Below are 26,451 nucleotides of genomic sequence, written 5' to 3'. Positions count from 1 at the left end.
TCTATAGTAACACACTTGGAAAAATAATGTGGCTGAAGGAATGCTAGTATTGAAGGGTGAGAGTGCTGACAAATCAGGACTGATAGGCTTGCCCTTATATACTGGTGTAGAAGCAATCAACTAGGAGCGAAACAGTATCAGAAAACAGGGAAAACCAGTTGGTATATAGAGCTGTGGCTTAAGAATACAGATTTCTTCAGAAGACTTCTTTAAGGTCCTTGCTTAATCAAGGTCCGCTTCATTTTTCTAAAAGCATAGTTATGTTTAGACAATGTAATTGGGTATTTGGTTTCTCTTAACCAGGAGCTATGTCATTCCAACTGGGGACTACTATAGGTAGTTCAAGTTCTTTTCTGCTTTTTCCATTCACTGCTCCTTCAACTAACTAGCTTAAAAAGGTTTCATATGAAAGTCTGGTCATTACAAAGAAAGTGGGAGTCGCATATAGAAATGCTGCATGTTACTTTAAGTCAGCATGTGATATTTTGTGCTGGACTTGAGACTTGTCTTTAACAGCAGGAACAGGAGTCCAGTCTCTTCCTGTTAGTCTCTTTATTGGAGAATTGGAAAATTATAATGAATGTTACATTCTTAGCATCTTAATACAGAGTCTTGTCTTGCACTGTGACCATACTTGAATACTAAAGCAAATGATTTAGATTCGGGAACAGTTTGTATGAGCATGCTGGAAAACTTTCACCTTTTTTTCATTGGGTTTTATACCAGGTCCCCAGCTAAAAATGCCCTTCAAATAAATTGCCAGCTCCTGTGGTGGTGTTACAGTAGTTGTACCTCTGATAGTTGAGTTTGCTTATGGATATTTAAGATCTGTCTTTTGAGTGGGGGTGTGTGTGCCTGTGTACTAGGCAGGGTTATGCATTTCTCAGCTCATCTGGCTGAATTTACCATGTTAGCTTGCTGCAGCTCTTACCTGGAGGGTTTTATCACTTAATTTCTGTATATTGTTAGCATGTGGTAGTATTTTTAAACTGGTCATGTGGTGCCAGCTCAGCCCTGACTTTGAAGAAGTAAATTTGGTCAAGGGCACCTTGGGTGTGCCTGTTTGGAGTATGGGAGCAAACAATATATGGCCTAGTCTGTCCATAGTGGTTCCTGTTGGGGTCTTTCAGTGTTCCCTCCTCCCCTCTTAAATCTACCTTCCCCTCTCCAAATTAATTAATGACCGTGGGAGTAACAAACAGTTTCATTGTTGCAGTGGCAATACTTCTTCTCCTCCCAGTCCATATAAAAAACAGCTGTTTGGTGTACGGGAGGGAGAATAGCTATTGAATGTCTTAGGGTATAGTTTGATAAACCTAATCTGGCATAACTGCAGGCTGTCCCTGAAGGGGAGAGTCCTGCTGGTTCCCTGTACTGTTTTTTGATTTGGAGCATGGGAGGCAGAGTAGGACTGTTCGATTAGTGTGTTGAACTGATGTGTCCTGAAGCTGCATCCCTGCTAGGTCTGATGCATGGAAAGCAGTGGGGGTAAGTGTAGAGCAGGATTGTCCCTTTCAGTGGCAGCCCATGTGTACAACCAGGCAGGTCTCCAGTATCGAAGTGCACCAAGAAGAAGCAAGGCCAGTGACAGCAGTAACCCTTGCTTCTAGCAATGAGACTCTTTTATGCTGAGCAACTCTGCTCCTCCACCACTGTCTTAATGGGAAGTTTTTGTCTAGGGTGTAAGGCTTATTGACTTCTTACATCTTATCCCCTCCTTACAGGCAGGATAGAAGTATTGAAGGTATATTTACAGCATTAAGTGCACTCCAGTGTGAAAAGTGACAGGAATTTCGGGGTGTACTAAATTTGATCTGCAGCTCTGTTGCACTTTGGTTGCTGCTTAATATTGAGTGTGTAACAGGGTCATGATGGCAATGCAGGATCTTGCCAGGTTCCTCACATGAGGCATAGCTACAAGGAGACACCAGGCTGGTACAGCTCAGCAAGCATGCCTGTACAGGGTGGAAGTGTTGGCCTTTCAACCTTCATGCCCTAGGCAGAGAGGAGCTTCTCATTTTGACTGGAATGCCTTTTAAAGATCCCCCATGACAGATGAGTATTGTGTTCCAGGTCACCTGTGCTGGTTAGAGATGCTGACCACAGGTACATTCCAGCATTCCCCAAGTAGAGGTAAAATCATCTAGGTTTAGGCTTTATATAGACACTTTCCCAAAGCAGGTTTGGGAGCTTTCACGCAGGTACTGTTGTGGGAGAACAGCAATGATGGTAACATTGGTATGGACACTTGCTCTGTGTCTAGCAGAATGCAGACAACATGATCCTTAGAGTACTGCCATAATGTGGGATCCTTCCCTTTGTGTAGTTTTAAGAGACCCGGGAAGTATGGTAAGGCATGCCTCCTTTGAGTCTCTTCTGTGTATTAAAAAACATGTGACTTAACAATAACCTCTACCCTAGAATTGCTTATGTGTTTGGCAGAGCTTATGAATGACCCTTCCCTGGACTTGGCTGTCTCCTGGAGCCTCTGTAGAGGTTTCGGCAGTGTGTCATGAGGAGATCCAGGGAATGTTAGTGTGAATAGCCAACACCTTTTTCTTCTGAATGTGTGTATGTGCTAGGCGGATCCAGTATAGCTTACTTGTTATCATAGAATGGTTTGGGTTGGAAGGGACCTCAAAGATCATGGAGTTCCAACCCCCTGCCATGGGCAGGGACACCTCCCACTAGAGCAGGTTGCTCAAAGCCCCATCCAGCCTGGTCTTGAACACCTCCAGGGATGGGGGATCCACAGCTTCTCTGGGCAACCTGTTCCAGTGTCTCACCTTATGCTGTATCTTCATTTTAAAGTCAGCAGAACACTTCTATAAGTAGGTGATCTCAGAGTTACAAGGTCATGGATGAACCCATGTTTAAGTGGAAGTGGAGGAGAAAAGAATGCATGTTTCTGGAGGGAGAAAAACGTGTTTTATTTCACAAGATTCTTACTGTTCTTTTCTCTTCAGACTTTTGAAAAACTCCTTATTGCCAACAGAGGAGAGATTGCATGCCGAGTAAGTATGTAATCTTTTAAGTTTTTTCTTTTTATAATTAATTCTTAAACTATTGGCATTTTAATTATTGATAATTGTCACTTCTTATATGGTAGGTCATCAAAACATGTAAGAAGATGGGGATTAAAACAGTTGCCATACACAGTGATGTTGATTCCAATGCTGTAAGTACTACTTGAATTTGAATGGGAGATGAGATTATTAGTAATTCAACTAGACTGTTATGCAGGCTTATTGGTTACCGTGATGGGCAAATTGGCAATTCTGAAGTATCTTTGTATATGTCCTATTCCTCCATGTGTTCATTGAAAGGAGGGGAGATACCAGCGTGGGGAGAGGACTGAACAAGTACTTAACACATTTTGTGTGAAGTCTTTTGTGTTTTTCTTGTATAAATGTTACCTTGCTTTTTCCTTGGGTTAAGCTAGACAGTTACACCTGGAAGATACATGCACCAAATGTAAGAGTGGCAGAGAAACCTAAACTTTGTTTTGCTAATGTACACAAAATGATGGTGGATAAGGGAAAAGTTGTGGATATTGTTTACCTAGACTTTAACAGAGCCTTTGGTACTATTTTCCATAGCATTCTCCTGGGGAAATTGTCTGCTCATAGCTAGTATGGGTGTACTCTTAACCTGCAGAAAGTTGTGGTGGCTGGAGCTAAATCCAGTTGTAATGACCTGGATGAGGGGATTGAGTGCAACCTCAATAGGTGCAGATGACACTAAGATGGGCAGGAGTGTTGAGGGTAAGAAGGCTCTACTGAGGGTAGGAGTGTTGAGGGTAAGAAGGCTCTACTGAAGGTTCTGGACAGGCTGGGTTGGACTGAGGCCGATGGTATGAGATTCAACAAGGCCAAGTCCTGGGTCCTGCACTTGGGTCACAACAACCCCATGCAAAGCTTCAGGCTTGGGGAAGAGTGACTAGAGAGCTGCCTGGCAGAGAGGGATCTACTTGGGTCACAACAACCCCATGCAAAGCTTCAGGCTTGGGGAAGAGTGACTAGAGAGCTGCCTGGCAGAGAGGGATCTGAATGTGTTGGTCAACAGCTGGCTGAATGAGCCAGCAGTGTGGCCAAGAAGGCCAATAGCATCCTGGTTTGTATCAGAAATAGTGTGGCCAGCAGGACTAGGGGAGCGTTTGTCCCCCTGTGCTTGGCACTGGGGAGGCTGCACCTTGAATACTGTCTTCAATTTTGGGCCTCTCACTACAGGAAAGACATTGAGGTGCTGGAACATGTCCAAAGAAGGGCAGTGAAACTGGCAATGGGTCTTGAGCCCAAGACTTACAAGGAGTGGCAGCAACTAGGGTTGTTTAGCCTGGAGAAAAGGAGGCTCAGGGGAGATAGGGGAGATATTCTTGCTCTATAGCTACCCGAAATGAGGTTGTAGAGAGGTGGGGGGTCAGTATATTCTCTCAAGTAAAAGGTGATAGAATGAGAGGAAATGGCCTCAAGTTGCATCAGGGGAGGTTTAGATTGGATATTAGGAAAAATTTATTCACCAAAAGGGTTATTAAGCATTGGAACAGGCTGCACAGGGAAGTGGTTGAGTCGCCATCCCTGGAGGTATTTAGAAGATGTAGATGGATGTAGACATGGTGCTTAGGGATATGGTATAGTGGTGGACTTGGCAGTGCTAGGTTAATGGTTGGTCTCAAAGGTCTCTTCCAACCTAAATGATTCTATGAAGAAAAAAAAAGAGAAGTGGATCTTAAGAGATGGTATTATTTGGATTTACCAGGCACAGGAACAATTTATACCAACTCATGGCTTCCCACTTCCCAGAGGAATGTTCTCCTACCCAGCTGTGCTGAGCAAGCCTACTGAAGCTGTTACATTGGATGGGGATATTGAAGTGCCTTGAATATTCAGCAGCATGGCAGGAAAGCAGTAAAATGGCTATCTATACAAGGAAGGTACTTGTATAGGTACTTGCCCATTTTTGGGTCTTGTACTCCCCTCTGTTTTAGAAATATAAGTCACTTGTAGCAACAATAGGAAGATAATTTCCTTTGTGATGTAACAGCAAGTGTAGTCATACTTGCATGTCCTTGTTGACTAGAGGGAACATCATATTATTCCTTGCTTGCAAGAACTGCTACAGGAGAAGGAATTGGGGGTTGCCCACATGTTCCAAGATAGTTTGTTGAAATCTGGAAGGGAGTTTAAAAAACTGTTATGATTTAATAGAAGTGGTCCCTCAGACAAGCCATTAGGACAGGACTTGTGAATGTAGATGGTGGGTTGCACAACATTTGTAAAAAAGAAGTGTAGTTGGAGTCTGTGAAAATAGTTGGGTGTTTTCAGAGTTAAGTGAAAGGTGAGAACTGTTGGGAGTTCTGGACTTTGACAGTGCTTTTGTCTGAGTCCTTTTGGGGTTCTATTCCTCTGTGACCATCTCGTTCATATAAATAGGCTGTAGGTAGAGCAAGGGACAGAAACTGGATTTTTCTGAGACGGGAGAAATGCCCTATTGCTGGGTTTCTATGCCAAGTAATTCTCTCTGAGGTGAGTGAAGAGGGTACTTGGTCTGGATTATAACTGGGAGAGCATAGTAGCTTGTGGATGCCAAGTGGATTGTGAAACATTCTTAAAGGATTGGAGTCAGACATCATGATAAATTCTAATTCTTTTGGAAACCAAGGGTTAAGTGGATATGAATACAAACTACTCTGTATGATCTATGGTCCCGCTGGTAAAACCGAAGCATGCAGTTGGGTACTTGTAGTCCATCCTATGTATATGGTATCTCTTGTTAGGATAAATGGATCCACTGTTTAGCAGCACTGCAGAGCCTTGTTCACTGGCATGAATTAATTCTGAAAATAGCCTAGAAAAAGCTGTTCAAAAAAAGAAAACTTATTCTTTCACCGTAATAGACTTGAAGATGAATTGATCTTCTCTCCAGTGTGTCTGGATGGCTTTATTGTATGGATCCCTGGAGGTGTTCAAAAGACGGGTTGATGTAGTGCTGGGAGGTATGGTTTAGTGATGATGCTCCTTGTTTGTTGTGTGGGTGACTATTTTTGTCAGTTAGGTTGATGGTTGGACAAGATGATCTTTAAGGTCCCTTCCAACCTAGAAGATTCTGTGATTCTGCTATGAGCAGGAGACTAAGAGAAAATATGAAAGTAGTAAGTAAAAACCATGATTTAAGAAAGAACATAAGGCAATAAGAATGGCAGGAAAAAGCACAACTCACAACGTTAGGGAAGGGAGTACAAATAGTGCATTACAAAGAGGAAATTGAAAGTATGTCTACTGTGCTTCAATTTACAGTGCTGTCTTTAGCTTTAAAATACAAAGAGGGTCTTTAATTTGTAATAGTCCATAAAAGACAGGGAATCCAAGCTGGTATCTCAGAAATGCATTAATATAATCATAACAGTTCCTAAAGAGTATGTGTGTTAAATGAGATGCTGACTTTGTGAGTTCATGGACTAGAGATGAGGCTCTAATGAATGCCTTAAGGGTGGAAATAGATTCTGTTTAGCTCTTTGGATCCGTACTTAAAGACTGATCAAACCTATCTGTACAAGGTTAAGCATTAGCTGTGTGCATTGAACAAGCTCTGAGTATTTAAAAGAAAATGAGAGAAACACTACTTGTTCTGTGTGCTTCAGATAGGGTAATGGTATTGAGTCTAAGCTAGATTTTTGGTCTAATTATAGATATGTTGGTTATGTCTACCATTCATCCTTAATCACTACCTTGGGTGCTTTCACTGGGAAATAGTTTAACTAATGTAATCTGAGTTAATGACTTGATTACCTCCAATTATTAACTGTTTGTGGGAATGTCTGGGCTCCTGCAAGGATGTGTGTGACTGCCAGTTTGGATGATCTTGATAGGTGAGTCCAGAGTCTAAATTCTTTGATCATGTTAATTGCTATCAAGATAGCAATGTGGGACAAACATGGTTTGTTAATTTGTGTTCAGGTTCCATCAACAGCTAACTTCTTGGTTGTACCAGTGGTAGGAAAATCTCAAACACTCTGAAGTCAAACTTGGGAGTTGATGGAACCTGCCAAATGAACCTCTGTCCTCATGTAACTGTAAAAGAGCTGTGAATATCCTTTTCATTTTGTATTTGACAGGATTAAGCAAGACATCTCTTACTCTTCTAAGACTCATATCACAAAGGCAATGAATTATCATAGGCAGCTTCCCTGATGATGATAATCATTAAGCCAAAGGCAGAAATAAATGTAAAGCATGTGGTTGAAATAGTTGCCCATCCCAAAGCTGTTTGTCTTTACTAAAAATAGTGGGACCTGGTTTGAAGTAGGTAGGGATGGTTTACAAAAATATTTTTTTATTCAAGTGTTTAGAAATAATGTTAACTAAAGTAAATTTTCTGTTTAAAACTTAAAGTAGCTTTTGAGATGTAGTAGTTAGAGTACACTTATTACACTACCTGTGTAGCTACTTGCTGAAATATGGATAGTCTGATACTCATGGTATTAACTTGTTCTTACAAATAACTTTAAAAGGAGGGCAAACTAGATGGTCTGTTATGTCTCTCTGGCTTCTGTTTGTCATACTGGTTGAAAACAGAACTGAAATTGAACTGGAGCAGGGTTGAGTGTGCTCACTAAATATTTAAGGAGGGGAAAAAACCCAATCACAAGGTGTCTTAAGAATTCAGGCTTTTCAGTGTTAGCTCCTAGTCTATTCCCTATCCAGTGTCCTATGCACAAATGACCCATGCAGAGATTTTCACCAGTGTTTGGATGGAAATGGTATACATAAGCTTAAAACAATTGGTCTTTGAATAAAGGTACTGTAAGATTCATTAGTGAATAATCTTATCCTAGAACTTTATTTTGGAAACTTTTGTTGAATATTCAATTTTTTCTTTCTTAATGTTAAAATTCTCTGAAATCCTTGTAGAGTTTACAGTGCTGAATGGAGGTGGTGGCAATAGCTGAAATAGATATAAACCTTCAATGAAACTACTTTTTGTTGTTCTTTGGACTTAACAGCACTTGTGTTCCACAGAAATTAAGGAATGAGTATACTGGTAGAGAAATAGTAATTTTGATATACTAATTTCACATATTAATGAAAGGTAATTAGACGATAACAGTACAATGGAATTTTCATTTCAAGAACTTAAAACTTACTGTTATGAGCAGGAAGCAGCAGAAAGGATTGCTATAAACTGAGAATATGGTGAAAATTGAGCAGCCTACTGAGAGCCAAATAAAGCTTACCTGAAAAAGGAAAATACAAAGAGCAAAAATACTGTTTTGTACACCCAATTTAAAAAAAATGGCTCAAGACCTGAAGGATTTCTATAGGTTGGAATTGTTAAGGTCATGAGGTGATGTTAAAGCTTAAAAGGAGGTGTGTGACTTCAGAGACTTTTGGGTATTTGTGTATTAATGCAAAGTTACAGATAGCTGGAAATGGTATTCCATGGGAGTGGATTACATTTACTTTAGCAGAGGTGGAAGAGGGTGTGAATTAGGGGAAAAAAAAGATTGTCCAAAGTTATTTATGCAGTGGAAGAGAAGTTGCTGCATTAACTTTCCTGAAATTAAATCATTGTGGTGGTTGGGGAAAACAGCCTGACAAAATGGTTTCTGAGACCCCCATAGAACATACAGTTGCTCTTGTGGTGTGGAGCATGTTGGGAAAAGTAGGTCATAATGGATGCTTTTTAGGGTCTTGAAAATCCTGGGTAATACTCTTCATTACGTATGTTAGTTTTGTGAAAACAGGAAAGAAATTATGTACTGTTGAAAATGCTGTGTTTTTTTTTAAACTTCCAAGTTCAGCTTTCAAGACACTAATTCTTTACACTTGGATAGGTAAAGTAGGGAAGGACCAGTAGAACTTGGAAATGTTGTTAATTGAAACATCTGGTGGAATTATTTTTGGGATGAGAAAACAAGCAAAGAGTTTCGGCTGAACAAGAGTAATCTTATGTACTTTTTCCCCCTGAACTGATTGGAATAGAGGGTTAAGATGAAAGAGCCTCCTCAACCATAAATGTAACACTGATGGTGCAAACATTGTCAAGGAAAGCTAGAGAACTATTGTAATGCCTAATGTAATCAGCTAAAAGTATGATAAATGAAGAACAAGCTTTCACTAATTGGATCTGAACAAAAGAAGGTATAGCATAAAGCAGTGAATGAGATATAATTTTATTTGGCATTTTTTAACACAGCAGGGATTCTATAGCCATACGAAGCAATGAACTATAAATAACTGAAAAAATCCCATGGGAAAGTAATGTAAAATACTAAAACTTTACAGAGTAGTGGACAGTTAGTTACACTTCTTAAACATAAGCTTTTTTCTATTGGTCACTTAAGACTTCAGGTGTTAGTATATTAGATTTCCTTAAGTGTAGACATATCCAAATGTTTTTAGCTTTTTCCAGATCATCATCTTGTTCTGTTAGAAAATATAAACCGAAAATAATGCAAATGCTTTTATTGAAGAAAAAGTTAGTGCACAGAATTCAGCTGTTCTCCAGAAATTATAGTCTTCTGAGTGAAGGAAAATGGAAAAAATCAAATGATGTAGAAATGGAAGATGTATATTCCTTTCCTAACTTTATTTCTCTTTTTCAGCTTGGGGTCTGAGGCAGTATTTCAGAAAGAAGTTTGGGGGAAATGTGGTTTAGGGAAACAGCAAAGTTGATGAAGCTTGTAAGCTTCTATACCAAGTCTGTATTGAGTTGAATGAATTGGGTGAGAAGGTTGAGCTTTTGGCTGAAACAAAAACTTTGAATTTTGCTGAAGACTTCCCTGTGGCTTAATGGGATGCTGTCAGCTGCTTTTGCTTTTAAGAAATCTAGGTGGCAAAAAAAAATGCTGAATTTCCCCTGCAATTTTTAAGTTTTAATCTTAAAAAATTAGATTGAAAAATGGAAGTTTACCCAAAATGAAGGTGTTTTCTTTACTTGTAACTAACTTACAAATAAAGAAGTCTGAAAGCTTGTCTAAACTCTCATTTACTTTTTTTCCCTGATTTACTACTTTAAAATATGCAAAGCTTTCTTCCATCATCTGCTACAAAATTAGAAATGCAGTCATTTTGACTGCTCATTGCCTTCCAATGGCACTTCAGGAATTTGTGCTCAGGTAACCTGAGGAGGCATCTGTTCATGTGAGAAGGAAACTAATATTTTAATACCTTGTTTAAACACATGGTTCCCAGGCTGTCTAGAGTGTACCTGCTTCCATGTACTGTCTGGAAAATTTCTCTTTTCATAAATAGTGGTGTTTGCAAGGTATGCAGAATAGCAATATACCAAATCACACCAAGGAAACATTAGGGTCAGGTTTGTGGTTGGTGTTCTGCTCTCCTTTCAATGTATTTACCTTTTGTTTCGAAAACAAGACAGCATGTGGCTTATTTCTTCATGAGATGATGGAGGTGACGTTACTATCCTGTTCCCCTGCTTTATCAAGTCAACTACTGAACAGTTGTGTAAAGCATGAGACATGTAAGTGGTGGTCATCCTGTGAAGACTCGTACTTTTGTGGAAGATGTGTGCTTTTGTTCAAAACTGTCTTGTCTGCCAAGTGTCATCTGCTTTTTCATCTTAGAACTGTATCATTGCTTCAAAGCTGGGTGAATTGGTGGAGGGTGCTGCTGATGAGGAAATAATCAGTTTTTTCAATTGGTGGAGGGTGCTGCTGATGAGGAAATCAGGTTTTTTTTTGTCTTGTCTGCCAAGTGTCATCTGCTTTTTCATCTTAGAACTGTATCATTGCTTCAAAGCTGGGTGAATTGGTGGAGGGTGCTGCTGATGAGGAAATCAGGTTTTTTTTATTGGCTGTGAGGAGCAATGGAAGCTTAACCTGCAATTTTAAAAGTTGGGGGGCTCATCAGAGCTCTAGAGCCCTGTTCTCCAAGGGCTGGCTGTGCATTTTATTCAGTGATAGAATGATGTGAAATGCATGTATGACCTTTGGAATGGGTCAGGTTCCTTTCGTGTAGTTTGGCTAAGCTGGAGAGTTGCTTGTGTTGAATTCTGGTTGAAACTGTAACATTGAGTAGGAGAAGAAGGGTGTAGAGCTGAACACTTTAAGCATCATTCTGCAGCCCTTTTGGGAGGTGGGAAGTATGTGTTGAAAAAGGAGAGTTGAATCTAGATCTTCTGACCTTCTGTGGGGAGGGTTATTTAATTACCAAGATGACTTAATTGAAGGATCAGTGCATGGATTAAAACTTATTTCTTGACATAATGCTCATTTGGGCGAGGTGATTGTTGTAAGAAGTTGTACTGAATTATCCTTGGGGCAGGAAAAAGCAGAAGCCCAGTCAGAAGTTAGTTGTGGCTAAAATGTGCAGGTGCTCAGTACTGTGGAGAGATAAAGTGGTTCTGTGGGTGTTGATGACTGCTTGCATCAGTAAGTAAAGTAACAGGAGTGGATCTGTAGAGTGGAGTGGTTCAGGCTGAAGACATGGTGTCCTTGCTGCCTGCCTCTTAGCATCATTTTGATTGGTTCTAGTCTGGTGCTGTGGACTTGGTGCCTGCTAGTGGTGGTTTGATATACTTGCTGGGCTGTATCTTTTGGTGGAGTTTTGTCTTGAAGATATCCAGTTCTTGTGCTTCAAGATGGTTGTGTGTTGGAGACAAATGTGTTCTAAGTGAGGATGTCTGAGAAATGTAAAAAAGAAAGCAGTCCTGGTTTGAACTTAAATGCTAATGTACATGGAAGCTGCTCTAATTGCTTGCATGGTACTGCCCTTCTGGGTCCTTTCTTGTTCTAGCACTCTTCTGACCTTGTGCTGAGCTGTTTTAGTGCTTTGTACACACCAGACACCATATTTGTCAAGTTATCTTCTAGCACTCTTCTGACCTTGTGCTGAGCTCTTTTAGTGCTTTGTACACCAGACACCACATTTGTCAAGTTAGTTATTTTTTCTACTGATTTAGTATGCTAAAATTTCAGTGGTATGTCAGACAGGTGCTGGAGCCACGTATGGAAGCAAGATGACTTGGGAGTAGGTTGGTCATCAGTTAAACTGACTTCTGTTGCTTTGCTAGCTACAGGGTTACCTAGAGCTCTGGGGTTTGGAGAGATGTAAAGGCACCTCAGTGATCATCCTTAAAGTCTAGGCGACAGGCTGAGCAGGGCTGAAGTCACCAGGCTTCACTTGTTCTGAAGACTTACTTCTCTTGGGTGGCAGCAGAAGAGCAGGCAGCTCTTGCCTTTGAAGCCATGAGCATTTGCTGAGGACACTACTTGAAATACTGTCATTGATAGCTCTGGATCAATGGTTCCTGTTGCCATAATGCTGACTTAAAGTTTTACTGTGCTTATTACAGTGAATTGCCCCAAGAAAACAAGTGGAGGTATACCTGTTGTAATCCATCTTGCTTCCTTGCTTTCCATCTCTAGACCTCTTAAGCAGTGTATGTAGTAATCCTTATGCAACTAAACATTGTTGATGTGACCAAAAAGGATACCATGTTCATTTGAGAGGTGCCACAGTGACTGTTTCCTGCTGCCTCACTCTCTTGGAGACAAGAACAGAAGGTCCTTGGGCTCAGTCTCCTTTAAGGCTTTCTGGGTGTCCTGTTTCTTTCCTGACTTTATCCTTCACCCAGGGGCTCAGCAGTAACTGTTCAATTGTGCAGATTCACATTTGTTGCTTCTGCAGTTTATATTGTCCCAGCTGTGCTATTTGTTAACAGCTGTGGTTGTGGATGTTCAAGGATGGTCTGTTTTCAGGCAGTATTTGTGAGCAATGCTCTTTGGTATCTCATTTCTTGTTTAACGCTCTTCTCTAGAGGAGCACCAGCATCCCATCCATGGAGCCATAGTCTATTGGCCACAGACCCCACAATACCCTGGTAGCTGTTTCTTGCTAGCTGTATAGCTAATGATCAAGGAAAGTATCAGGCTTTAAATACAACCCTCCTTACAAGAATCTTTAAGATGGCTCTGCTTCCTGATCCATCTCTTCATATAGTCCCACCACATAGCTCACCAGATGGATGCATATGTCACTGTTATGGGTGTTGTGGTTTTAAGTTATACTCTCTTCCTTGTTTTTAACCAGCTGTTGAAATTAAACAAGTGAAAGACAAGGTGGCATTATAGTTTAAAAAGTACAAGTTTAAGATACACTTTTACTTATTAGCACTGAATTGTCTGTAGGTAGTAACTAGCATTCTTTCATAGCTGTTTCAGACACATGGTGATTGTTGTTTAATAAAAAAGCCCAAACCTTAGTTCTGTCCTCCATGCTTGTCTAGTTCAGGTGTGAGGGGGCAAATCAGGAGTAGAATCATTATTTAAAGGTCATGTCTGGATGACAAGTTCTTGCTGTGAAATCAGTGTGACAAAAATTGTCACATTCAATTTGTTGGAATGAATGGACTCTTTGAAGTTGAATTTGGAGATTATAGGCCTGTGTTAAACTATAAGCATAGATACTTTAAAAAATGTATTGAAGTCTAAATCTTAAGAAAAAAGTCCTTAAAAATTAAGCAATTACTTGGTATACAATTTATTTTTCATTTTCACTTGGAGCCAAAATGCTCTGGATAACTAGACAGTAATTGCCATTTTCCCCAGTGGAAAACTTCCATATTTATTTTCCTTGAATTAGCATGCCTGCATACATATGAATGTTGTCCTACTAGTTAGATTTATCATGTCTCACAGTGAAAATTTCTCTAAAATTGAGTTTATTACTATGAAGGCCTTGATTGAAACTTGGGTTCCTGTCATAGGTTGACAGGGAGCACTTTGAGTATGCATGAGTAAGCAAGGACTGTGGAAAAAACAGATCATGTAGGAGTTGCTTTGAATTTATTTGTATTAGGTCTGAATCTACTGGTAATAGGCCTTAGAATATCAAAGGATATGATAAGTCTTATTCTGTTCTGCAATTTTTTTCATGTCTTGGCCAACATGAGTGAATACTATTACATATCTGATTTTTAGCTTAGTACTTGTCTCTTAGTGTCTGGCTGAAGTTTAATCTTTTAGGTTTGTATAGTCAGCTTTGAAGCCTGATTTCAGGTCTTCACTGGAAATTAATATAGCAGTTCTTCTAAATGATAGTGTCAATTATAAATTCAAAAAAAGAGTTTACTGAAAAATCAGGAACATGTCAGGACTGTAAGCTCATTTTTCAGGATGGATTTACATCCTGAATTATAGAATGGTTAGAGTTGGAAGGGACCGTAAAGATAGAGTTCCAACCCCCCTGCCATGGGCAGGGACACCTCCCACTAGAGCAGGTTGCTCAAAGCCCCATCCAGCCTGGCCCTGAACACCGCCAGGGATGGGGTATCCACAGCTTCTCTGGGCAACCTGTTCCAGTGTCTCACCACCCTCACAGGAAAGAACTTCTTCCTGATATCTAATCTAATTTCAGTTTAAAGCCATTACCTCATGTCCTATTCCTACACTCACTCATAAAGAGTCCCTCCACATCTTTCTGGGCTGTAGGGCCCCTTCAGATACTGAAGTGCTGCTATAAGGTTTCCCCAGAGCCTTCTCTTTTCCAGGTTGAACAACTGTAACTGATGCACTTCTATGAAGACAGGCTGAGTAGTCGTCTCATCATTATTCTGGCCCTCCTCTGGACCTGCTCCAACAGGACCATGCCCTTATGTTGGGGGCCCCAGAGCTGGTGACAGTATTCCAGGTGGGGTCTCACCAGAGCGGAGCAGAGGGGCAAAATCACCTCCCTTGACCTGCTGACCATGCTTCTTGTGATGCAGCTAAGGATGCGGTTGGCTTTCTGGGCTTTGAGCACATCTTGTTCTGTTAGAAAATATAAACCGAAAATAATGCAAATGCTTTTATTGAAGAAAAAGTTAGTGCACAGAATTCAGCTGTTCTCCAGAAATTATAGTCTTCTGAGTGAAGGAAAATGGAAAAAATCAAATGATGTAGAAATGGAAGATGTATATTCCTTTCCTAACTTTATTTCTCTTTTTCAGCTTGGGGTCTGAGGCAGTATTTCAGAAAGAAGTTTGGGGGAAATGTGGTTTAGGGAAACAGCAAAGTTGATGAAGCTTGTAAGCTTCTATACCAAGTCTGTATTGAGTTGAATGAATTGGGTGAGAAGGTTGAGCTTTTGGCTGAAACAAAAACTTTGAATTTTGCTGAAGACTTCCCTGTGGCTTAATGGGATGCTGTCAGCTGCTTTTGCTTTTAAGAAATCTAGATGGCAAAAAAAAATGCTGAATTTCCCCTGCAATTTTTAAGTTTTAATCTTAAAAAATTAGATTGAAAAATGGAAGTTTACCCAAAATGAAGGTGTTTTCTTTACTTGTAACTAACTTACAAATAAAGAAGTCTGAAAGCTTGTCTAAACTCTCATTTACTTTTTTTCCCTGATTTACTACTTTAAAATATGCAAAGCTTTCTTCCATCATCTGCTACAAAATTAGAAATGCAGTCATTTTGACTGCTCATTGCCTTCCAATGGCACTTCAGGAATTTGTGCTCAGGTAACCTGAGGAGGCATCTGTTCATGTGAGAAGGAAACTAATATTTTAATACCTTGTTTAAACACATGGTTCCCAGGCTGTCTAGAGTGTACCTGCTTCCATGTACTGTCTGGAAAATTTCTCTTTTCATAAATAGTGGTGTTTGCAAGGTATGCAGAATAGCAATATACCAAATCACACCAAGGAAACATTAGGGTCAGGTTTGTGGTTGGTGTTCTGCTCTCCTTTCAATGTATTTACCTTTTGTTTCAAAAACAAGACAGCATGTGGCTTATTTCTTCATGAGATGATGGAGGTGACGTTACTATCCTGTTCCCCTGCTTTATCAAGTCAACTACTGAACAGTTGTGTAAAGCACGAGACATGTAAGTGGTGGTCATCCTGTGAAGACTCATACTTCTGTGGAAGATGCATGCTTTTGTTCAAAACTATCTTGTCTGCCAAGTGTCATCTGCTTTTTCTTCTTAGAACTGTATCATTGCTTCAAAGCTGGGTGAATTGGTGGAGGGTGCTGCTGATGAGGAAATAATCAGTTTTTTCATTGGCTGTGAGGAGCAATGGAAGCTTAACCTGCAATTTTAAAAGTTGGGAGGCTCATCAGAGCTCTAGAGTCCTGTTCTCCAAGGACTGGCTGTGCATTTTATTCAGTGATAGGATGATGTGAAATGCCTGTGTGACCTTTGGAATGGGTCAGGTTCCTTTTGTGTAGTTTGATGGCTAAGCTGGAGTGTTGCTTGTGTTGAATTCTGGTTGAAACTGTAACATTGAGTAGGAGAAGGGTGTAGAGCTGAATGCTTTAAGCATCATTCTGCAGCCCTTTTGGGGATACTTCTTTGGAGGTGGGAAGTATGTGTTGGAAAAGGAGAGTTGAATCTAGATCTTTTGACCTTCTGTTGGGAGGGTTATTTAATTACCAAGATAACTTAATTGAAGTATCAGTGCATGGGTTAAAACTTATTTCTTGACATAATGCTTATTTGGGGGAGGTGGTTGTTGTAAGAAGTTGTACTGAATTATCCTTGGGGCAGGAAAATGCAGAAGCCCAGTCAGAAGTTAGTTGTGGCTTAAATGTGCAGGTGCTCAGTACTGTGGAGAGAAAGTGGTTCTGTGGGCGTTGATGACTGCTCACATCAGTAAGTAAAGTAATAGGAGTGGATCTGTAGAGTGGAGTGGTTCAGGCTGAAGACATGGTGTCCTTGCTGCCTGCCTCTTAGCATCATTTTGATTGGTTCTAGTCTGGTGCTGTGGACTTGGTGCCTGCTAGTGGTGGTTTGATATATTTGCTGGGCTGTATCTTTTGGTGGAGTTTTGCCTTGAAGATATCCAGTTCTTGTGCTTCAAGATGGTTGTGTGTTGGAGACAAATGTGTTCTAAGTGAGGATGTCTGAGAAATGTAAAAAAGAAAGCAGTCCTGGTTTGAACTTAAATGCTAATGTACATGGAAGCTGCTCTAATTGCTTGCATGGTACTGCCCTTCTGGGTCCTTTCTTGTTCTAGCACTCTTCTGACCTTGTGCTGAGCTGTTTTAGTGCTTTGTACACACCAGACACCATATTTGTCAAGTTATCATTTTTTCTACTGATTTAGTATGCTAAAATTTCAGTGGAATGTCAGACAGGTGCTGGAGCCATGTATGGAAGCAAGATGACTTGGGAGTAGGTTGGTCATCAGTTAAACTGACTTCTGTTGCTTTGCTAGCTACAGGGCTACCTAGAGCTCTGGGGTTTGGAGAGATGTAAAGGCACCTCAGTGATCATCCTTAAAGTCTAGGCGACAGGCTGAGCAGGGCTGAAGTCACCAGGCTTCACTTTTTCTGAAGACTTGCCTCTCTTGGGTGGCAGAGGAAGAGCAGGCAGCTCCTGCCTTTGAAGCCATGAGCGTTTGCTGAGGACACTACTTGAAATACTGTCATTGATAGCTCTGGATCAATGGTTCCTGTTGCCATAATGTTGGCTTAAAGTTTTACTGTGCTTATTACAGTGAATTGCCCCAAGAAAACAAGTGGAGGTATACCTGTTGTAGTCCGTTTTGCTTCCTTGCTTTCCATCTCTAGACCTTTCAAGCAGGGTATGTAGTAATCCTTAGCAACTAAACATTGTTGATGTGACCAAAAAGGATACCATGTTCATTTGAGAGGTGCCACAGTGACTGTTTCCTGCTGCCTCACTCTCTTGGAGACAAGAACAGAAGGTCCTTGGGCTCAGTCTCCTTTAAGGCTTTCTGAGTGTCCTGTTTCTTTCCTGACTTTATCCTTCACCCAAGGGCTCAGCAGTAACTGTTCAATTGTGCAGATTCACATTTGTTGCTTCTGCAGTTTATATTGTCCCAGCTGTGCTATTTGTTAACAGCTGTGGTTGTGGATGTTCAAGGATGGTCTGTTTTCAGGCAGTATTTGTGAGCAATGCTCTTTGGTATCTCATTTCTTGTTTAACGCTCTTCTCTAGAGGAGCACCAGCATCCCATCCATGGAGCCATAGTCTATTGGCCACAGACCCCACAATACCCTGGTAGCTGTTTCTTGCTAGCTGTATAGCTAATGATCAAGGAAAGTATCAGGCTTTAAATACAACCCTCCTTACAAGAATCTTTAAGATGGCTCTGCTTCCTGATCCATCTCTTCATATAGTCCCACCACATAGCTCACCAGATGGATGCATATGTCACTGTTATGGGTGTTGTGGTTTTAAGTTATACTCTCTTCCTTGTTTTTAACCAGCTGTTGAAATTAAACAAGTGAAAGACAAGGTGGCATTATAGTTTAAAAAGTACAAGTTTAAGATACACTTTTACTTATTAGCACTGAATTGTCTGTAGGTAGTAACTAGCATTCTTTCATAGCTGTTTCAGACACATGGTGATTGTTGTTTAATAAAAAAGCCCAAACCTTAGTTCTGTCCTCCATGCTTGTCTAGTTCAGGTGTGAGGGGGCAAATCAGGAGTAGAATCATTATTTAAAGGTCATGTCTGGATGACAAGTTCTTGCTGTGAAATCAGTGTGACAAAAATTGTCACATTCAATTTGTTGGAATGAATGGACTCTTTGAAGTTGAATTTGGAGATTATAGGCCTGTGTTAAACTATAAGCATAGATACTTTAAAAAATGTATTGAAGTCTAAATCTTAAGAAAAAAGTCCTTAAAAATTAAGCAATTACTTGGTATACAATTTATTTTTCATTTTCACTTGGAGCCAAAATGCTCTGGATAACTAGACAGTAATTGCCATTTTCCCCAGTGGAAAACTTCCATATTTATTTTCCTTGAATTAGCATGCCTGCATACATATGAATGTTGTCCTACTAGTTAGATTTATCATGTCTCACAGTGAAAATTTCTCTAAAATTGAGTTTATTACTATGAAGGCCTTGATTGAAACTTGGGTTCCTGTCATAGGTTGACAGGGAGCACTTTGAGTATGCATGAGTAAGCAAGGACTGTGGAAAAAACAGATCATGTAGGAGTTGCTTTGAATTTATTTGTATTAGGTCTGAATCTACTGGTAATAGGCCTTAGAATATCAAAGGATATGATAAGTCTTATTCTGTTCTGCAATTTTTTTCATGTCTTGGCCAACATGAGTGAATACTATTACATATCTGATTTTTAGCTTAGTACTTGTCTCTTAGTGTCTGGCTGAAGTTTAATCTTTTAGGTTTGTATAGTCAGCTTTGAAGCCTGATTTCAGGTCTTCACTGGAAATTAATATAGCAGTTCTTCTAAATGATAGTGTCAATTATAAATTCAAAAAAAGAGTTTACTGAAAAATCAGGAACATGTCAGGACTGTAAGCTCATTTTTCAGGATGGATTTACATCCTGAATTATAGAATGGTTAGAGTTGGAAGGGACCGTAAAGATAGAGTTCCAACCCCCCTGCCATGGGCAGGGACACCTCCCACTAGAGCAGGTTGCTCAAAGCCCCATCCAGCCTGGCCCTGAACACCGCCAGGGATGGGGTATCCACAGCTTCTCTGGGCAACCTGTTCCAGTGTCTCACCACCCTCACAGTAAAGAACTTCTTCCTGATATCTAATCTAATTTCAGTTTAAAGCCATTACCTCATGTCCTATTCCTACACTCACTCATAAAGAGTCCCTCCACATCTTTCTGGGCTGTAGGGCCCCTTCAGATACTGAAGTGCTGCTATAAGGTTTCCCCAGAGCCTTCTCTTTTCCAGGTTGAACAACTGTAACTGATGCACTTCTATGAAGACAGGCTGAGTAGTCGTCTCATCATTATTCTGGCCCTCCTCTGGACCTGCTCCAACAGGACCATGCCCTTATGTTGGGGGCCCCAGAGCTGGTGACAGTATTCCAGGTGGGGTCTCACCAGAGCGGAGCAGAGGGGCAAAATCACCTCCCTTGACCTGCTGACCATGCTTCTTGTGATGCAGCTAAGGATGCGGTTGGCTTTCTGGGCTTTGAGCACACATTGCCAGCTCATATTGAGCTTCTCATCAACCAGCACCCTCAAGTCCTTCTCAGCAGGGCTGTTCTCAATCCATTCTCTGCCCAGCCTGTGTATGTGTTTGGGATTTCCCCAGCTCATACGCAGGACCTTGTGCTTGGCCTTGTTGAACTTTGAGTTTTGCATGGGCCCATCTCTCAAGCCTTTCCAGGTCCCTCTGGATGGCATCCCTTTCCTTCACTGTGTCAACTGCAGCTTGATGTCATTGGTAAGCTTGCTGAGGGTGCACTCCATCCTACTGTCTGTGTTGCTGACATGTTAAATGGCACTGGTCCCTATACGGATCCCTGAGGAATGCAGCTTGTCACTGGTTGCCACTTGGGTATTGAGCTGTTCACTGCGACCCTTTGAATGCAGCCATCCAGCTGATTCCTTATCCCCTAAGTGGTCCATATGTCAAATCCATGTATCTCCAATTTAGACATCAGGATGTCATGTGGGACAGTGTCAAATGCTCTGTACAAGTCCTGGTTGCTGATGTCAGCTGGGCAATCAGATGTACCAATGCTGTTATGCCATCATGGAAGGCCACTAAATTTGTCAGGCACAGTTTGCCCTTAGTGAAGCCATGTTGGCTGGCACCAACCACTTTCTTATTTTCCATCTGCCCTAGCATAGTGTCCCAGTTTGAAGTTAAACAGAACCAACTTTTAGTAATTTTACATTTTAGCTAGGCCCTCTCTAACTCTCTGGAATTAACAGCATATTGTGGAGAAAACTACTTGTTCTCAGGGTGATAAGACCAGGACACACAGTTTCCGGGAGGATATAGAATATTTAAACAAAAAGTAAGACTAGCTAGTTTGACTGTTTTTGATTAAAAAAGCAACAACAACAGAAACCCCCCAAAACACAAACCCCATGACAATGAATAAAAAACCATACCCCTTGCCTCTGTGAATTGTTTATTTAAAAATTATCATTAAAATGCACATTTATCACATTGATCACACAATCTTCATAAACTTCACTTATATCAACAAAAAGAATTCCCCGCAACAAAATCAAAATAATGTAATCACAACAGCAGTGGAAATGGAGGATTTGTACACAATCCACCCCTCATCCCTTCAACAGAAGTTCACCACAGTCATTCTGCTCCTTCCTCTCTAGCTGTGTTCAGTCTGTGTTTTGCCTGTTACCTCTCCCAGTTATCCTTCTTATCTTGTATTCCTCATGCCCCATGTTGGATGCCAAAAAAAGACTCTGGTGGGTTGACCTTGGCTGGATGCCAGGTGCCCACCAAAGCTGCTCTGTCACTCCCCTCCTCAGCTGGACAGGGGGAGAGAAAATATAGGCTTATAGGTGGAGATGATAGGGAGATCACTACTGTCATGGGCAAAGCAGACTTGACCTGGGGAAGTTAGTTTAATTTATTACTAATCAAATCAGAGTAGGGTAATGAGAAATAAAACCAAATCTTGAAACGCCTCCATCCTTCTTGTCTTCCCAGGCTCAACTTCACTTCTACTTTTTCTCTACCTCCTCCCCTCAAGTGGCACAGAGGGATGGGGAGTGGAGGTTGTGGTCTTCAGGGGGAAGGCTCCTCACAGTCATCTCCTGTTCCGGTGTGGGGTCCCTCCCATGGGAGACAGTCCTTCAGGAACAGACTGATCCCATGTGGGCCCTCTGTACAGAAGTTCACCACAGTCATTCTGCTCCTTCCTCTCTAGCTGTGTTCAGTCTGTGTTTTGCCTGTTACCTCTCCCAGTTATCCTTCTTATCTTGTATTCCTCATGCCCCATGTTGGATGCCAAAAAAAGACTCTGGTGGGTTGACCTTGGCTGGATGCCAGGTGCCCACCAAAGCTGCTCTGTCACTCCCCTCCTCAGCTGGACAGGGGGAGAGAAAATATAGGCTTATAGGTGGAGATGATAGGGAGATCACTACTGTCATGGGCAAAGCAGACTTGACCTGGGGAAGTTAGTTTAATTTATTACTAATCAAATCAGAGTAGGGTAATGAGAAATAAAACCAAATCTTGAAACGCCTCCATCCTTCTTGTCTTCCCAGGCTCAACTTCACTTCTACTTTTTCTCTACCTCCTCCCCTCAAGTGGCACAGAGGGATGGGGAGTGGAGGTTGTGGTCTTCAGGGGGAAGGCTCCTCACAGTCATCTCCTGTTCCGGTGTGGGGTCCCTCCCATGGGAGACAGTCCTTCAGGAACAGACTGATCCCATGTGGGCCCTCTGTGGGGTCACAAGTCCTGCTAGCAAACCTGCTTCAGCTTGGGGTCCTCTTTCCATGGGGCCACAGGTCTTGCCAGGAGGTGGCTCCAGCTTGGGCTTCCCATGGGGTTGTGACCTCTTTCAGGCATCCACCTGCTCCAGTGTGGGGTCCTCCACAGGCTGCAGGTGGATATCTGTGCCCCTATTAGAGTAGGGTAATGAGAAATAAAACCAAATCTTGAAACGCCTCCATCCTTCTTGTCTTCCCAGGCTCAACTTCACTTCTACTTTTTCTCTACCTCCTCCCCTCAAGTGGCACAGAGGGATGGGGAGTGGAGGTTGTGGTCTTCAGGGGGAAGGCTCCTCACAGTCATCTCCTGTTCCGGTGTGGGGTCCCTCCCATGGGAGACAGTCCTTCAGGAACAGACTGATCCCATGTGGGCCCTCTGTGGGGTCACAAGTCCTGCTAGCAAACCTGCTTCAGCTTGGGGTCCTCTTTCCATGGGGCCACAGGTCTTGCCAGGAGGTGGCTCCAGCTTGGGCTTCCCATGGGGTTGTGACCTCTTTCAGGCATCCACCTGCTCCAGTGTGGGGTCCTCCACAGGCTGCAGGTGGATATCTGTGCCCCTATTACCCTCCATGGGCTGCAGGAGGACAGCCTGCCTCACCGTGGTCTTCACCATGTGTTGTCCCAAAGTGGTGTCATTTACCCTGCTTAAAGTACATCACGTGGGCTGCAGGGGAATCTCTGCTCCAGTGCCTGGAGTGTCTCCTCAGCCTCCTTCTTCACTGATGTTGGTGTCTGCAGAGTTATTGCTCTCTCTCTTCTCTCCTGGTTGCTGCTGTGCAGTTTTCTGGTTTTTTTCTCCCTTCTTAAATATGTTGGCGCAGAGATGCTGCCACTGTCACTGATGGGCTTGGTGTTGGCCAGTGGCGGGTCTGGTCTGTCTTGGAGCTGGCTGGCATTGGCTCCATCAGACATGGGGGAAGCTTCTAGTGGCTTTTCATGGAAACTGCCCCTGTAGCCTCTTTGCTACCAAAACCTTGCCATGTAAATCCAATACAACCCCTGCAAAAAACCAAACAAAAACCAACAACAAAACCAAAAACACTCCCACCCTCAAATATACATCTTCATGTATCTTGTTTTAGTATAGGATAAGAATGGTAGTCTGTGTTTGAATAGCTGGTGCAAGGTAATAGCTGTACTTAGTGGTGACTTGAGATGATAGAGATGCACGTATTCTGTTCAGATATAGTACCTTTTTTTGGTTTCTGTCTCTGTCTTGCTGTGCTAATTGGGCAATGCTCTGAGTTTCATTCTTGGATGTTAATTTGATGTACAGCATTGCATGAATTCTTGCACTCCCTTTGTAGCTAATGTTTAATATCTGTTCGCCCGTTGACCTGTAATGTTACAGATGTTGAAAGGTAGGACGCTGGCAGTTGTGAAAACAGAGCTGTTTGTAGTGTGAGCTTAGCTGTTGGCAAACTTGTGACTCACTGGTTGCTTGTGAAAGCATTTCATCTTCCTTGTGTGCCTTCTGGAGTAATGGAACATTGCTGTCCAGGAAGCATGTCTCCAAGATTGACCTTTCATAATTTTGTTCTCATCCTTTTTATTCTATTTGTAGTTTCTTGAAGCATTAAGAATGAGTCTGAGAAGAAACTGTAGAATCAGTGTGTGCTGATAGGACCTGTTGGGGGCAGTGAGTGATAGTGCTTTGGAAGGGAGGAAGTGGGAGAAAGAAAAGGGGGCACAGTTCTTCACACCCTTTCTTCCACGTGAGCAATCTCAGCTGCCTGACAAAAGCTGTTATATACTCTTCCTTTTCTACCTTCAAAAACCCTTTCTTTTTTTGCAATAATATAAGAATTCTAGTGTTGTAGAAACCCTGTTAAGAAATCATAAACTTGTTTTGAGTCTCTTTGTACTTTTTTTTTTGTAATCTTAAATTGTATTTCAGTACTGTGGCTCTCTTCAAGGGCACAGAGCCCTCAGAGCAATGAACACGTGTTGAGCTTGTATCCCACAAGGACGCAACTGTTGGAGAACGGTTCCCTGTGGGAGGAGACTGTGAATGGAAGCTGAGGCAACTGTGTTGAATTGCAGGGAGATAAGATCCCAGTTAGCAATGTGGGATGCTGGCCTGTGGCCAGCGATTGCGCTTGGTTTGTGGTGTTGCATAGAAACAGGTGTGACCAGGTGATCTTCCAGCTCTTGTTGGCTGGCACTTTTTATGACAGATTCTTATCTAAATATGTTATAGGCGCTTTCTCAAGGATCAGGTGACCTGCCTTAGTACAGATATTACAGTGATATTTCTTTATTTACCTTGGCAGTGGTTGTCTCTTGAGAAAGGGAAAAAAGGCAGTTTTAAGTTTCTCCCGTTGAGTGGCTTTGTTTTTCATGTGGTTCCAAACTGTGTATTACTTTTCCAGATGTGTGAAACTGAGTGCTGGCTATTTGGACTACTCATTCCTAATGTCTTGTCATGATGCTGAATAGTGGAGATGCTGAAGGATGTTTTAAAAGGCTTGCGTTAAATTCTTTTCACACGAATGTCTAATGGCTAGTTAATGAAAATCACTGTGTTTTGGTATTGGCTTAAATAAAATACTAAAATTGTTTTCAACAGTGCAGGTGCATGTGGCTGTCATATTTCTATGAGGAATTAATTTCTCCCACTGATTTAAGACAGTAGTGCAGTATCAAAGGTAACTTGAATGAAGCTTTCCTTTCCAGTCTTCCAGAGAATGCAATTTCTATCCTCTAGGGAATACTTTTTTGGGGTCTTGTTTCCACTAATATGGCTATATAAACATCTGTGAGTAACTCTGATCCTGTTTCTCAGCATGTATGCTTATAAAGGGGGCAGGCGCTTGTGCATGGTGAAGATGCCAGTTTGGTGAAAACAGAAGAGCTCTTCTGATCTGTAACTACACCTTGGTGGGGGCCCTGCATCAAATTGGGAATCTATGCATTTAGCAAGATGTCAGAGGAGCTTAAAACTCATTTTTGTAGTGCGATTTCTTTCTTGGAATGAAACTTTTAAGATATTTGTCTGTTCTTAGGTGGTATCAATACTACATTCCCAAAGGACATTCTGAAAGTTAAATTATTAGTTAAATATTGGAAACTGGTTTCCTATGATACTCCCTGCAAAAGTCGTCCCATGGCCTCATTGTTTCCTTATTATTCCATGTTGTAAGCGTGAAAGAAAAGCAGCTTCAAGTGAAAGAACATGTGTTCATCTTAAATCTTGCCAGCAGTCGTGAATTAATATTTGAAGTACGTGGAAGGAGCGAGGTTGCAGTCTTCCATGTCTTGGGGTGTTGTAAATGCCTGGTGCTTCTCCATGGGGCTGGGAGCCCTCAGAAGTGTGAGGTGTGCTCTGGTCCAGGTTCTGAGCTGCAGGGAAGAGATGAGCTGACTGCAGGGTCAGAAAGGACAAACAGACTGACAGGCTCTTTGCAGAGAACCCACAGAGCCAAGACCTTTGCAAGTGGCTACGTGTAGTAAGTGGAGGATAGACAGTCTCCAGTTGTTTCTCAATTTTTATTAAAAATGTGTGTAAAAATCACAGCGTGATATCCAGAAAGTTAAATAGTAGCTCTTGTTTGTGACAAACTTTCCTACATAGTTTTGCTGATTTTGTGCTTAGTGTTTTTCAATTTTTCATGTGGTGCTTTAGCTGTTTGAAAGCTCTTCAGTTCTACTGGTTCAGTATTAGAACTGTCAGTTTCCTAGAAATGCTCCTGAACCTGGGAAGAAGTTAACTTGCTGAGCCTGATTTTTGTTTAGCTTGTTTTTGCTGAATGAGTGAAGGAGTTTATCATGGAGAAGAGCAGAACAAGTGTGGGGTGGCTGTTGGGGACTACATTTCACTGAATGTAACGAAGGTGGTTGTGTTGCCTGGCTAATATTTGTGATCTGTGGAGGTGAGAAGCTGGTACTTTGAATGTCTTGGAGACTAGCAGAAATCTAGTCTCTGGCTTAAAAAAAAACAAGGCAAAAAAAATTTGTTGTGCTAACAAGCTTTAAGTATTGTGATATTCCTCTAGCTTTATGGCACTGGCAGGTCTGCTGCCTGGTGCAATGAAGCCTTGGTGCTGGAAGGAAGCCTGTCTGGCTTCTCCTGCCTGTGGCTCTTCCTAGACTCATGTATGTGGTGAGAAAGTGTTCCAGATGCCTTTGAAGGTGGGTGACTTAGTACTGTTTGCTTGTTTGCTTTTGTGGCTTTTTTTTTTTTTTGTGGACTTGTTTGCTTTTAGTGGCTGAAAACCTTGTGTACCTGGGAGGGAAGGGACAGCGGTTGAGAAGTTGCCTTTGGGCACCGTTTCCAGATAGGGCCG

General features: G+C 41.6%; 1 protein-coding gene across 2 annotated transcripts in view; it reads left to right on the top strand.

Moving 5' to 3' along the window:
- The window catches only part of PCCA (propionyl-CoA carboxylase alpha subunit), a 315,205-nt gene that overhangs the window by 8,409 nt on the left and 280,345 nt on the right, over nt 1–26,451 (top strand). For both annotated transcript variants that reach the window (XM_014944198.1, XM_014944197.1), the window contains exons 3-4: nt 2,967–3,014; nt 3,110–3,178. In XM_014944198.1, the coding sequence (XP_014799684.1) occupies nt 2,967–3,014; nt 3,110–3,178 (117 nt within the window). The remainder of the gene's footprint in view (nt 1–2,966; nt 3,015–3,109; nt 3,179–26,451) is intronic.

Source organism: Calidris pugnax, unplaced genomic scaffold (assembly GCF_001431845.1).
Source record: "Calidris pugnax isolate Ruff unplaced genomic scaffold, ASM143184v1 scaffold69, whole genome shotgun sequence".
In the NCBI taxonomy this organism is placed as follows: Eukaryota; Metazoa; Chordata; class Aves; order Charadriiformes; family Scolopacidae; genus Calidris; species Calidris pugnax.
This window is presented reverse-complemented; position numbering and strand designations above follow the sequence as displayed.